This window comes from Lepidochelys kempii, chromosome 2 (assembly GCF_965140265.1).
Source record: "Lepidochelys kempii isolate rLepKem1 chromosome 2, rLepKem1.hap2, whole genome shotgun sequence".
NCBI classification, from domain to species: Eukaryota; Metazoa; Chordata; order Testudines; family Cheloniidae; genus Lepidochelys; species Lepidochelys kempii.
In genome coordinates, this window is record NC_133257.1 from 228,761,990 (window position 1) to 228,776,557 (window position 14,568).

The window sequence follows — 14,568 nt, forward strand, 5'->3', positions numbered from 1 at the left end:
AGCACAACTTATTTTACCAGCCATTAAACAAAAGGAAATCTAATGCATTTCTAGTTAGATTACTTACTAACTAACAGAAGTTCTGAGACTGCATTCCTGATCTGTTCCCAGCAAAAGCATCACCCAGACAGACAGACCCTTTGTTTCCCCCCCTCCAGCTTTGAAAATATCTTGTCTCCTCATTGGTCATTTTGGTCAGGTGCCAGCGAGGTGATCTTAGCTTCTTAACCCTTTACAGGTGAAAGGGTTTTGCCTCTGGTCAGGAGGGATTTTATAGCACTGTATACAGAAAGGTGGTTACCCTTCCCTTTATTTTTATGACAGATGGGGATCAAGATCAACATGGAATATGCAGTAAAAACTGGCAAAGTAAAATTGAAATGGACACAATATTCAGAGGAGGGAGAAATTAGCAGTATGTGTGTGACATAAGCATGAAGCAGAGAGATTTACCCCAAAACAAAGTGATGACAATAAGATTCACAAGTTAAGATCATAATATATATATACACACATATATATAAACATACATATAGACACGCTATATATATCTATCTTTAAATAAACAGACAAATAAAATGGGCTTTTTTGTGTGTAAAGAGTTTCACAAATTTACATTACCTGTAGGAAAGTTTGGGCCCATAACCGAGATCTGATTTTTAGTGTTGCACTCTTTCCTCTTTCTAGCTGTCCCACCGTACACGAGATTATTAAACACTTCACGTTTGTACAGTTCTGTATAAAAGTAAAATGAAATTATAACACTGCTTTTGTAACAAGGCTAATGTGAGAATACACACACTTAATTATACACAGATTTAATTTCCCTCAACTGCTCTAAATTGAAAAAACAATAAACTATCTTAATGTATTAAATATCATGCATCTTCAAGAATTTAATCTAATACAAATGTACAACAAAAGATATCTGAAGTGCCTTTGTGAGAAATGAATAATCACAATGGGGCTTCTTCTGAGTTACCCATGAATACAACCCTTTACATATGTTAGTGATGACAAAGCTAATAGCATTCACCAGTCTGGTTTGAAGAATTCTTAAAAAGTCCAACTGTTTAACAAAATCTTGTTTATTCCTCTTTCCCCTTTCCGTCCCTCCAGCCAGTTCCTTGTCTCTTCTCTGACTCCCAAACTCCATATTTACACTCTCAAAACTTCCCCTCCTTCTCTGATACTCCTAATTTTCCTGGTGAAATTTACATTGCAAAGCCAGCATGTTTGCTGAGCTTCATTAGCTGCTCTATTTGAACCTTATGTTCTGTGAAGCTTTCCTGGTGAGCAGTGATCCCGGATGGGGAAAGACCAGAAAACACACAACTGAATACAACAGCCAATTGGCCCTAGCCAAGACGGCTGGAGTCTAGAATGGAAACGTTACCAGCCAAGGTAAGGAGCTGGTTGGAACTCATAGACAGGGACAAAGAATTGGAGAAGGGGATCTACTGGGGAAATCACAGAAAAAGATAGAGCTGTACTGGACAAGTGGAATGGAAGGCAGCTCACAGGGAGAGGGAACTAAAAGCCAAGGGACTGTTGGAGGTCAGAGAGAGTGTTTGGGGTATTTATTCAAATAGATCTAAACCTAAGGGCAGGTCTACAGAGTATTTTGGACCGTGCCGAGCAAGCTTTCCAGCCTGGGTTGACAGACTTGGGCTAGCAGGGCTCGGACTAGCACTCTAAAAATAGCGGTATAGACAGCACTTGGAAGTTGCAGCTTGGGCTGGAGCTCAGGCTCTGAAGCCTAGGGAGGAGGATGGGTCCAAAATGCTATGCAGATGTACCCGAAAGGGTTTGGACTCAGTTCAGGGGAAAGGCTGATATTTTGACTAGTCCATTTTCTTTATAATCCAATTTGCCCCTCGCTGCTACATACTTTACTCACAATGGCGATGCCAAGTGGTTCTGATTGTCTTGAAGCAAAGGTATCACCTCTACAGACACAGCACTTCATTAGTGCTATAATGTACTTTCTGTAAGAATATCCTCTTTCAGAGACCATACGCTGATAGAACTGGGTAACTACCTTCGTGAATAGGGTGCTAATATATTTTATTATGTCTGAACATATTCCAGAAAGAGTCATGCCTAGCTATAGTGCTACACCAGTATAACCAGCATAACAATACTCCCCATAAATCTCTATCTCATTACATCTAAAGTAGAGGCTGTGTGCTTTCTCTCTACTTTCCACATCCTCAGAAGAGACTCATGCTATAAGCCTTGTTTACAGGACCTATTGTAGAGGATATACATAGTTAATTCTTCCTATTCAGTCATTCTCTAACCAGCTTTATTTAACCTTTCATCTGTTTTCTTTTTAATTTCTAATTACAGAGGACAAAAACACATATTAACAAAATATGGTTGGATATTAGGAAAAAACTTTTTCACTAGGAGGGTGGTGAAGTACTGGAATGGGTTACCTAGGGAGGTGGTCGAATCTCCTCCTTAGCGGTTTTTAAGCTCAGGGTTGACAAAGCCCTGGCTGGGATGATTTAGTTGGGGATTCATCCTGCTTTGATCAGGGGGTTGGACTAGATGACCTCCTGAGGTCTCTTCCAACCCTGATATTCTAGGATTCTAAATCATTGCTGTGCAAAAAGCCTGATTTTGGCTGAAAGTTGAAGACCTGAGCACACATTCCTATTTTTCTTAGGAATGTATTTAGCCCTTTATAGTCTTCACTACATGGAAACCATGAGAGGTAAAAAGGAAAGAAACCAAATGTTTAGCAAACAGGACAGACAGGACAGGATTAGAGCTAGTTGGAAAATGCTTCTCCCCCTGTAAAAAAATGACTTTTCATCAAAAACTGAAAACCAAACAAATTTTGGGGCTGAAAATTAAAAATGTTCAGTTTTCATCCAAAAAGTGTTTGATATTCAGATGAAAAGTCAAAATTTTCTGTGGAAAACAGACACTTTCCATGAATATTTTAAATGTAATTAAAAATCCAATTTGTCAGCAAAAACAATTTTCATGGAAAGGTTTTAACCAGTCCTGAACATAGTACTCAGTCAAATGGGCTAATGGCAAAAATCAGCATCATCTAACAAACAACACATTGGCTTGCTTTTCTAGCCTAAAAACACACGACAAGCGAGAGACTACCAAACATTTCTATACTTTACATATGCTTGCTGCATATGCCACCTTCCTAAGCATCTGGCTAATGCTACTGTGAGAGAGAGAATCCTGGACTAGTTGGACTGCTAGTCTGATCCAGACTGGGACGTCCTATGTTTCTGTGAAATCAATCTAATATTGTCTGTCTGGATCAAGCTGCTGAAAAACCCCTGGTTCTTCTTATTTTAAAGTACATAATAAGATGCAAAGACTGTACATACTTATAAATTTTGTTAACCATTCACAGTTGCTGAAGTCTTTTCTATGTTGGTAACATAAGAGAGTAGTTACAGAGGAATATAACTGATAATTAAGGCATTACTGAGAAATGGATTAAAAGTTTTGTGGTACTGAATGGTCTGTCTTCCAAAGGCTAGGTTTTTTTGTCGTCTTTCTGGTGACGGAAGAATTATGCAGGACACAACAACCATAGGTATATAAAATCAGTACTTCTGTGATTCTATTTTTAAATTAAAATAAGTCATTAATTAATTTCAGCTTTGGGCTCCCCCCATTTAAAAAATAGTCAAATTCCATTTTCAGACATAATGTAAAGACATTTTTTGTTACTTTACAAGCAGAGCTTAGGCCTACAGAGTTCTTTTTTTTTCCTGACTATTTGTGACAACTTCTGGTGATAGTGAGGAGCTCAAACATATGGTGACAGTGAACCGTTTAACAGGAGACTGGACAGCAGGGGTTAATAAAACTCGGGTTGGGGTTAATAAAAATAAATGGAAATGATGGCCACAAGAATCCCAGGTTTTGGCCTCAGGGTCACCGATTTAGAAATACAGCCTCCAGGCAAAAGGACCTGGTAATTGTGATGCTTAAATACTCTAAAACGTGGAGTACTCAATGTATGAACAACAAAAACCAGACTGACAGCATGTTATCGTCCAGATGTTCATGTCCCAGAAGGCTTTGAGACTGATACTCAGAGCTATGTTGCTACACTGGGTGAGAGGTCTTTGCTGTTGCCAACATTTTACAGACCCTACGTTTTTGATTGGTCAGATATTTACCCATGAAAACTAAAAAAAAACTGGTAAATTATACCGGAACTATTTTGATGGCTTGTGATACTTTAAAGAACAAAATACTTGACATTTCTTGAAGCCAGAGAATGTCTTGAGTATTTATTGAATGAATATTTGCACTTGACAATATTATGGGACAGCGCTGTTATTTTTGGTACATTTCAGTAGCTGAGTTTAAGAATTTTATGAAAACGTTAAAGCCCTGTGAAGAAAATATATGCATAGATTTTAAAAGTGTTACTATGTTTCATTATTTTAGGCCATGATCTGGTGAAAGACCCCAGTGAGTGGGTGGAGGCATGTGTGTGTGCAATCCATGAGCCTCTCTACTTTCACAGAGAGGCCACTTGAGGCAATGCATTGGTAGAGAGGTCTGCATTTGTGGACCGAACTGCAGTACTGGGTCCTTAGACTATAAGATCGTTGGGTAAAGGATCTGTCACAATTTGTCTGTAAAGTACCAAGAAAATCAATGGTGCAGTATATAATGCATAGAATCATACAATATCAGGGTTGGAAGGGACCCCTGAAGGTCATCTAGTCCAACCCCCTGCTCGAAGCAGGACCAATTCCCAGTTAAATCATCCCAGCCAGGGCTTTGTCAAGCCTGACCTTAAAAACCTCTAAGGAAGGAGATTCTACCACCTCCCTAGGTAACGCATTCCAGTGTTTCACCACCCTCTTAGTGAAAAAGTTTTTCCTAATATCCAATCTAAACCTCCCCCACTGCAACTTGAGACCATTACTCCTCGTTCTGTCATCTGCTACCATTGAGAACAGTCTAGAGCCATCCTCTTTGGAACCCCCTTTCAGGTAGTTGAAAGCAGCTATCAAATCCCCCCTCATTCTTCTCTTCTGCAGGCTAAACAATCCCAGCTCCCTCAGCCTCTCCTCATAAGTCATGTGTTCCAGACCCCTAATCATTTTTGTTGCCCTTCGCTGGACTCTCTCCAATTTATCCACATCCTTCTTGTAGTGTGGGGCCCAAAACTGGACACAGTACTCCAGATGAGGCCTCACCAATGTCGAATAGAGGGGAACGATCACGTCCCTCGATCTGCTCGCTATGCCCCTACTTATACATCCCAAAATGCCATTGGCCTTCTTGGCAACAAGGGCACACTGCTGACTCATATCCAGCTTCTCGTCCACTGTCACCCCTAGGTCCTTTTCTGCAGAACTGCTGCCTAGCCATTCGGTCCCTAGTCTGTAGCGGTGCATTGGATTCTTCCATCCTAAGTGCAGGACCCTGCACTTATCCTTATTGAACCTCATCAGATTTCTTTTGGCCCAATCCTCCAATTTGTCTAGGTCCCTCTGTATCCTATCCCTCCCCTCCAGCGTATCTACCACTCCTCCCAGTTTAGTATCATCCGCAAATTTGCTGAGAGTGCAATCCACACCATCCTCCAGATCATTTATGAAGATATTGAACAAAACCGCCCCAGGACCGACCCTTGGGGCACTCCACTTGATACCGGCTGCCAACTAGACATGGAGCCATTGATCACTACCCGTTGAGCCTGACAATCTAGCCAGCTTTCTACCCACCTTATAGTGCATTCATCCAGCCCATACTTCCTTAACTTGCTGACAAGAATACTGTGGGAGACCGTGTCAAAAGCTTTGCTAAAGTCAAGAAACAATACATCCACTGCTTTCCCTTCATCCACAGAACCAGTAATCTCATCATAAAAGGCGATTAGATTAGTCAGGTATGACCTTCCCTTGGTGAATCCATGCTGGCTGTTCCTGATCACTTTCCTCTCATGCAAGTGCATCAGGATTGATTGCATAGTTAAGACAAGAGATTTAAAAATCAGTTGTTCCATCATTTACTTGTCACTTAGAACAGTAGGAAGTTAAAAGTCTGTAAAGAGAATATGACAAAACCAACAGTCACATTGTATAGCTTGCGCATATAGTCCTAGCACTATATATTTCAAATTAGCTCACCAGTATTTTTGCGTAGCTCTTCCTTCGAGGTTCTACCATGGTGACATCCCTCCGCCCGATATAGTGAGGAATAGTGGAGTTATGCAAAAAAGCAGTGAGTTCCGGGGTGTCCTGTGGAATAGCAAACTGGAAAAAGAAAGACAGTGAACTGTAATAATATACCATACAGTTACTCTAACAGGTATGTTGCCTTCTCAGGGAGCTTGAACTTTATACTAACTTGTTTTTTTTTATAAATTTAATAGCACTACCATGAGACTAGATACCACTTTCTTCAACTAGCAGCTTGATTTGTAATAGCACAGAAGGATGGTGTCCAGCAATATGCATTGCACTAGATAATTTTTTTTTCTAATCCTCATTCTTTACTGGAGCCAATTTCATTGCTGTACTTGTTTTTGCTAGACTCCCGGGCCCAGGTTCTGATCTCTGTTACAGTGTAAATTCAAAGTCACTCCCACTGAATTTAGTCATTAATAGAGATCAGAATCTGGCTCTAGGAATGTAATGGTTTTGCCAGCATCCAAAAAGATCTGCATCCTACTATCCTCATTTTTGGTGGTTGTTTCTGGAAGATTAATTATTATAACAAAAATTCTCCAACTTAGTAAAAACTCCAACTGATTTGTCTTTAAACTTTGTGTGAATATTCACAAACAGAAAATTTAAGAGACAGAAATCTCAGAGACAAAGTCTATTTTTATTGTTGGTAGTTTTGTGTTTAGATGATATAGAAGGCACTTAGTGTCTTCCTTTGTCTTTCTTGAAGCTTCCAGAGAAACAAAAGGGATCCTAATTTTTCAGGAAGGAGAGATAAATTCTCTAATTTAGCACAGTTTTATCAAGTCAAGCTGCAATGAAATATATGATGAAGTTTGTGATCTGACCTCAGCAGGAATTCACATAAATACATCCAAAACAATTCCTTAAGGGCCTCAGATTAAAGGAATGTATAGGCTGCTATGCATTTAAACTCTGAAGCACAAAACTTGCATTTATTTTAAACAAATTCCAAAATAAGTATTTGCAGTTATCAGAATTTTTTTTAGTATAAAAGGTAAACACAGACATAAATACACACATAACCCCTTCCATACGCTATTCCTGTATAGTACTATATTTCTACCATTTGTCTGATTTAATGTATGAGGGTCAGGACAGTTTACTTCTTAACATCCCACAGAGTGGAAGAATAGTATAATTAACTGCTGAAAAAGTCGTTAATCAGAAATGAAATTCTTTTACTTAAATTAATTTTTTTCTCTGCAGTAAGGAAATATTTAAGCAGATAGTAAATCTCTCTCATTCTCTCTCAGTGAGGTAACACATGGGTGTTATTTATTTCCAAGATTCTTTCATCAGTACATGTAGGGCCCCTTAATGATGACAAATTAAAAGGAATACACTGTAATAAACTGAAACTTATCTTTGGAAGAAGCCATCAATATATGATCACAGATTATATATAAAGGTAGAGTTGGTCAAATAACAGATTAAAAAAAATTGTGAATATTTCACAGAGTATAGGGTTTTGGCAACAGGGACATTCAGTTACTGCAAAAATCTAAAGCTAGTCTCCATGATTCAGCTGAAAACTTGTTCTTAGTCTTGAGTACAGATATTTTACGTTAAATACATGTATTCTATCCACTAGAATAGTTGGGTGACCAGTTTGGTAGCTGGAATCCCAATCAAAGGATTCCAAGGGTGGATAGGTCATGAATAAAGCTTGTTGGGAAATTTTTGATGAAGCGATTTTTTGTGTAAAAATACCAAATTTTCAAAACCAAACTGTTTTCTGGAATGTGACAGTTTCAATGACATTTTAGTCAGGATGTGTTTTTACCCCCAGCACCCATGCTCAAAGACAAAATACACTAAATAGATTACAAGGCTAATATATACAAATAAGTAATGTTGTATATGTTCTATACAGGGTTAAAAGTTTGTGGAGGTTTCAGCTCTCCTTATTCCAAAGTATTACAACCCACACTCTCACATGTTTAAGAAATGTATCCACATACAATTCTCAAACATCTCCAGCAGTTCCCTCTTCACATCAGGAAGCAATTCAAAATTACCCTCCTGTAGCAAGATTCTCTCCAGAGTGAAAAGTCTTCTGGCTTTTTTGTAGCACCAGACAACCACAGCCTATCCTCTATGGGGAGATACCTGGGCGGCAACTCCAGCTCCAAAAGCTGGCAGTGCTGGCATGGGACGGACATGGCTAGGCTAAACCCTGATTCAGTGTATTCCTATTGCAGCTTCAGTTTGTATGGCTTTCACTGGAGACTAAAGCTGCGCTAGACAGGCAGAACCACCTGGGAATGATAGATGTGGAAGTAGCTCCTGTTCTACCTCAGGAGTTGAATCTCTCCAGTGGCCCACGGGGCCAGGTTAGTATAAGGAGATAAAACTGTATTCTCCTGGAGTCGGGAGAGGGGGTGAGTTTGGCCCTTTGTTTCTAAAGCTTTTCATGCACTTGCTCCTATCTCGTGGACCATACCTTTCTCTAAGCCATTTGATGGTCCCTACATTTGTCTAGTTTTGGCCTTCTTGGCCCCTCCACACGCCTCCTCCTCTGGTAGGTATGCATGAAACAGAAAGGTCAAAAGCATTTTAGGCTGGAAATTTCAAAGGAGCCTACGGGAATTAGGTGTCCAAATCCCATTAACTCCAGTGGAAGTTAGACATCTAAGTTAGGCATAAAATACCCTTCGGTGAAGTCTCAGCCTTAGTCAACATACAATCTGTCCTGGAAATTGAAGCCTTTCCCCCACCAGCATCTGTTCCTGTTTGCTGTAAGTAGTAACATATGATGATAGTATTTATTTAACACTATTAATTTGAAACAAAGCAGTTATCATTCTGTTTATGATGCTTTTGTAAAGTTAAAATATAGAAAGGCTATTTTAAATTTGTGGTATAATATGCTGAGCATCTAAACCCTTATTTAGTCGTTACTCATTTTGATGCTTCCATTGCCATGATCAAATTCCACACAAAACAGAGATATGACATCACAACCCTCATTGCCAGCCAGTCTCATTTACGTAACAGATGTAGCCATTATCAAAATAAGATAGTAATGAGGAAAAGAAAATAGGAAGGTGAAAAAAACAGTAATTTTCTGTTTATGTTAAAAAATAAAAATAAAAAATGTCACTACAGCCTGAAGCATGCTTTTGCCTATGAACTCCTCTCAAACCTGACTATAATGCTCCCAGTGCAGCTTCTTAAATCAAATTTATAATTGAGAAGTCTTCTTGAACACAGTGGCTATGTGGGAAGAAAGATATGGCATTTCTCTTTGTATGTCAGCTGCCTGCTCTCACCAGTGGTTTTTGAGCTGTTGAACTTCAGAGGAAAATGTAGCATTTCTCCCTTATCCTGATCTCTAGAACTGGGTAAAAAATTTTGTCTGAAATTTTTGGGGACGGGGACGGGGGAGGAAAGGGGTGAAAAGTGCAGATTCAGCAACACCAAAACATTCTGCAAATTCATGTTGGTTTCACTGAATAGTTCATGTTGACAAAAAGCCAACCAGCCAACAAGAAAATATTCAGAAAAAGAAACACTTCGTTTCAACATTTTCAAAACAAACTGTTTTGATTTTTCTGTTCAAAATAAGTTCCTTCAAATAAAAACAGTTTAAAATGCTCTAAATTGAACCAAAATATTTAGTTCAAACCAAAACTGAAATGTTTGGGTTGAACAAATCTTTTGATTTTTTGGAATTCTTAGCAAGCCTAAAAGTTTGTTGTTAGTACAACTTTACTCATCATTTTCAAGAGTAGTCTGTTTAAGCTGCTTCTGGAATACACAGCAGCACTAGCGAGACTGAAGCTGAAATGTACCAGTGAAAAAGTAGTCCTTGTCTACACTGAGGATTTCAGCCCCCAGTGGCCTGCTATCAATGTAGCTGCCCTTGTGTAGATTAGACTCTGAAATCCCGGTTTATACAGATCTGTAATAGGTTTTACATGTGGACCTCTGTTTCTCCCACAAGATCTTTAACAACTTACTCTCTACTGGCTACACACAAGAAGTGTTCACCCCAAGAAGTGTCTGGAATCAGTAATGTTTAATAAATTAGCTATCTTGTTTCTCATGGCATAATATGTAGAACTGGAGAGTTTTGCTAAATCTTCTGACTTTAAACCAAACCCAGCTCCTTTTGGGGGATCTGCCATAAGAAATGTGGATCTTAAAATACACACTTCTCGAGAATGACAGATCAATGCTTTTGTGAAATGGTTGCTACTAGGCCTTTACATACATAGGTTTATCCCAAACTCCAAGATCTGCATAGCTGCTATGAATAGAGAATCAGATCCATAGGAAGGAAAATAATTTGGATGCATCACATTAATTAACAATAATGCAGAATAGAAAACCAGTTGGTCCTTTTTTTTGTGCCAGTGCCATTGAAATAATTTGAGAAGCATTTCATTGTAAAAATGACTAACAAGAGACAAGTGAAAGGTTATACTGATAAATGCATCATAGTGCTGACAAAGCAAAAGCTTCTACCAAGTTATAAAATAATAATATACTGTATGAATCCTTTCATCAGCCATTCATACCTAGTACCTCCCATTAGTGTGTTACATTCCATTCAGCACCGCACTCAGCAATTAAATTTTATAGCACAGTCAGAAACAATAGATATTTGTTGAAATATTAAAAACCATGAGCACTTAAAAGCAGCTATAAAAACAGACTCCTAATGTGACTACATGGAGATAGAGTTTATCATTTTAGGTAATGTGTGAATTCACATACTATACAATTTAAAGTACATGAATATACAATGTAAAAAAAATCTCCATGCATGCCAGCTAAAAGCAAACCATTAGAGTTGAAATATAAATAACAAAGCAGGCAATTTGTTAAAAAATGGCAGGCAACTGTGGTGTAGTTAATAGTAGTGAAAACAATCACTAGGGTCTGATAAGAAAATAGTGTATTTAAAAGCAAATGGAACAAATTCTAAGGTTTTTAACTCAGGGAAATTTGAGCTGACTTCTGTGGGAGTATGGGTGAAGACTTGGTAAAAACTTAATGCCAGATTATTACGGTTGACTGCTGGATATGAGTGCAAGATGTGTCTGTGTGTGCAAGAAGCCTTCCTCAGGGGCCATTTGTGCCCCAGTACCGGGGCTGGTTAGTATTAGTATTTCACTAGTGTCTAGGAATCCCAGCCCTAAGACCCCATTGTGCTAGGTGCTGTACAAAGACTGAATAGAAAGGATGATGCCTGCCCCAAAATGCTTACAATCTAAACCCCCAGTTCTTTTGCTCACCTGAGCACAAGAACTTCATGGGACTAGCAATGTTGGCCACGCCAAAGGAGCCTGGGAAGGAGGGGGAGTAATAGATTCCCTCCATCTCCACCAGCCATAGAGGGAAAGTGTTCTAAAGCCCTTTAAAAGGGGGTGGCGGTAGCTGCCACGGTTGTCACTCTTCGCCTGTCCATCAGGCAGCTCTGGGATGTTGGTGCCTTGCACCTTAAAGGCACCTTTCAGTGAGGATCTCAGGTTTTATCTCAGAGTTGCTCTCTGTACTTATAATACACCAATAATTCTGAATGAAATTGGCAAGTATTATGAGATGTATTGCAGGTTATTTATTTATACTGTCCCAATAATTGCTAACTGCAGTAAAGTCATACCCGATATGATGTGTATTAAACAAGATTTCTAAGAAAAGCATGTCCATAAACTATGCCATACACAAACTAAATATTAAGTCTAAGAAATGGACAGAAAGCTTCTTCAAATTAACCTTACTAAGGAAATAAATGTTATAACAAGTATAGTACAATACAGAATACTTATTCTGTAGATTTTTATTTTGGGAACTCAATTGGTTTTTTCAAATTTTATGCAGTAGTGATGTGCAACTTTGAGGCTTTGTTCTGCTAAATGATTCCAGCATTTGCAAGTAGAAGGGGAAGAATAAAAGATGGGAGAATTTTCATTTCTAGGGAAGAAACATTTGATCATCTTGTACAATATCAGTGATCTTATTTACGTGATGTTAAAACATAGCCCTTCTATAGCACCTTCCATTGGAGGATATCAAAACACTTTATTAAGCATAAAGAGAAATTTGTTAAGCCTCACAACACTCCTCAGTGGGTGTTATCCCTATTTTTCAGGTAACATGACTGAGGCACACACTTGTCTTTTGACCATCAACATCAGGAAGAATATAGACAAGAATTCTCAGTCAACTGCTGATCAGCATCCGGGGCACCATAGTCCCAAAATCAGAGTGTAGTTTTTGATTACAAACAAATATGAACTTGCTGTTCAACAACTGCAGGAAACTAAAAGTGTCCATGATATAATCTTATCAATCTGACAAAAATGTCTTGAACTATGAGTGCACCCCATAGCTGAGAATGTACCTGGATAGCCAGGTAAGTTTACCAGAATTACAAGAAAACTCTATGGTAGCACTTTCATGTACAGATGGAATGAAATCCTACTCATTTGTTATTTAGCAGAACAAAAAGGCTAGGTGGAAATTGCAGGTAGGATAGTTCATGTATATTTTTTAAAAAGCTGGCAGTAAGAACGTGTGTGCCAGGCACAATTCTCTGAGCATTTTGCCTGAATGTTTTCTGACTTTCTGATTTACCCTTTATCTACTTTTTCTCTTTTCAGATTGTAAACTCTTTGGGGACAGGCACTAGATCTTGCTACTGTACATTTCTGAATGACTAGTCAATTTGAGTTTCTATTGTAATATAAATTCCAATGAAGCCAATATAAGTATAATCAGAGTCAGACTCTAGTCTCTACAAAGTAGTCTTATTTCTATGTCTGCAATCAATAATAATTCGAATTAATTTAGAGAAGGAAAGTGTGCAGTTAGTAATCTTGACTAGTAGCTGATCATTTAATTTGATGCAGTTATGCTGAGTTAATCATGCATACACTTTTTAGCATTAGATTAGGAGGCAGCAAAAATGCCAAAGTCTTATCAAACCAAAGAAAAATTGTATGATGATAGAGTCTTCAGTCCAAAAACTAAAAAGTGGTAGGGAGCTAATATTTTTCCATTGTTAACATTTTCATAAACTTGTGAAACTATGAACTTGAACCACAAAAGTCAGACTACTTGCATGTTATGAGATTCACTCAGAGTTTTGTCAGAAAGTGCAATGTGCATTAGATAAACAAACCAGTTTTATGTTGTATTAACCAGCTGTATGTAGAGATAAGCCAAACTGAGGCACCTTGATATATGTGAGCATCTGCAAGTATCTCCCAAATATTGAGCTCTTGGGAGCTGGCATTTGCAAACTAATGGCACAAGAATTTACAGGGTCTCACGAGAGCTGCAAAATCCTGCATTGTCTATTTACAGCTGTAATAAAATTGCCCCTTAAAAACAGAGAGAGCAAAGTTCCCGATTGTAAAATCATCTTGTGTCTAATTCTTGGGGCTGCAACCTTGCAACTGAAACCAGAGTCCCTTGATAAAAAATAGGATAGAGATTTAACACACATCACAGTACAAAGCTTGTCAGGTTCTACACATTCTAAATAGCGACATTTTCCAAGTTAGGAAAATTATCTGGGTGCCATTGTGAACAGCTGAATGAAACCTTCAGCTCAGTGTGGCGTGGCAGTCCAAAAAAGCAAACAAAATGTAGACAAGGCTAAAAAACAGTAGCAAATATCCTACCTTTATTTGCAATATATTGATAGCAGAGCTTGTTTGACATTGCAATGGTCCACGTGTCTGAATATGAAGAACGTAAAGAAGAGACTCCTCCCGACTGGATGCAGGCCATCCAACATGGAGTAATGTTTCATTGATGGCACTCGGTCCAATATTGTACAGCTGTCAAATAAACAACAAAACTCATCAATGTACAACTTTCCAAGGCCAGGAACAACAACAACATCTATTTAGACCTTACAACACTTTTCAGCCAGAGATCTCAATGAGCCTTACAAAAGAGGTAAACATCATTATTCTCATTTTATAGGTGGGGAACCTGAAGCACAGAGAGGTGAAGTGATTTGCTCAGGGTCAGCCAGAAGGACATTAGCAGAGGTGGGAATAACACACAGGTTTCCTAGGTCCCGGTCAATATTAAGTGCTTAGTGGCTTTCTCCCCTGTATTTTTACCTCTGATGCTAAGGTCTGCAATTGCCTACGAAGTGGGGATGAGAAAATAAAGTGCTAAATTCTGTCCTCATTTACAACAACGGCGTTACTGGAAATATATAGCTGTTGCATCAGTGTCAGAACCTAACCCCCTTTGAGGGAGCAGCAGTAGCTGTTTCATAATGAAGGCTCAATCTACTTCCTCATTATTAAAAACCCAGTTTTCAAACCTCTTCAAGCCAGCTTTCCCCAAAATCTTCCTGAAATCTAAGAGGTCACAGCACATCCCAGAAAAGAGT

At 38.7% G+C, this 14,568-nt stretch overlaps 1 protein-coding gene across 1 annotated transcript in view; it reads right to left on the minus strand.

Moving 5' to 3' along the window:
• Positions 1 to 14,568, minus strand: part of ITGA8 (integrin subunit alpha 8) — a 172,878-nt gene that overhangs the window by 39,012 nt on the left and 119,298 nt on the right. The window contains exons 25-27 of the mRNA XM_073334109.1: positions 13,841 to 13,999; positions 6,141 to 6,266; positions 622 to 735 (exon numbers count right to left, since the gene is read on the minus strand). Coding sequence (XP_073190210.1) covers positions 622 to 735; positions 6,141 to 6,266; positions 13,841 to 13,999 — 399 coding nt within the window. The remainder of the gene's footprint in view (positions 1 to 621; positions 736 to 6,140; positions 6,267 to 13,840; positions 14,000 to 14,568) is intronic.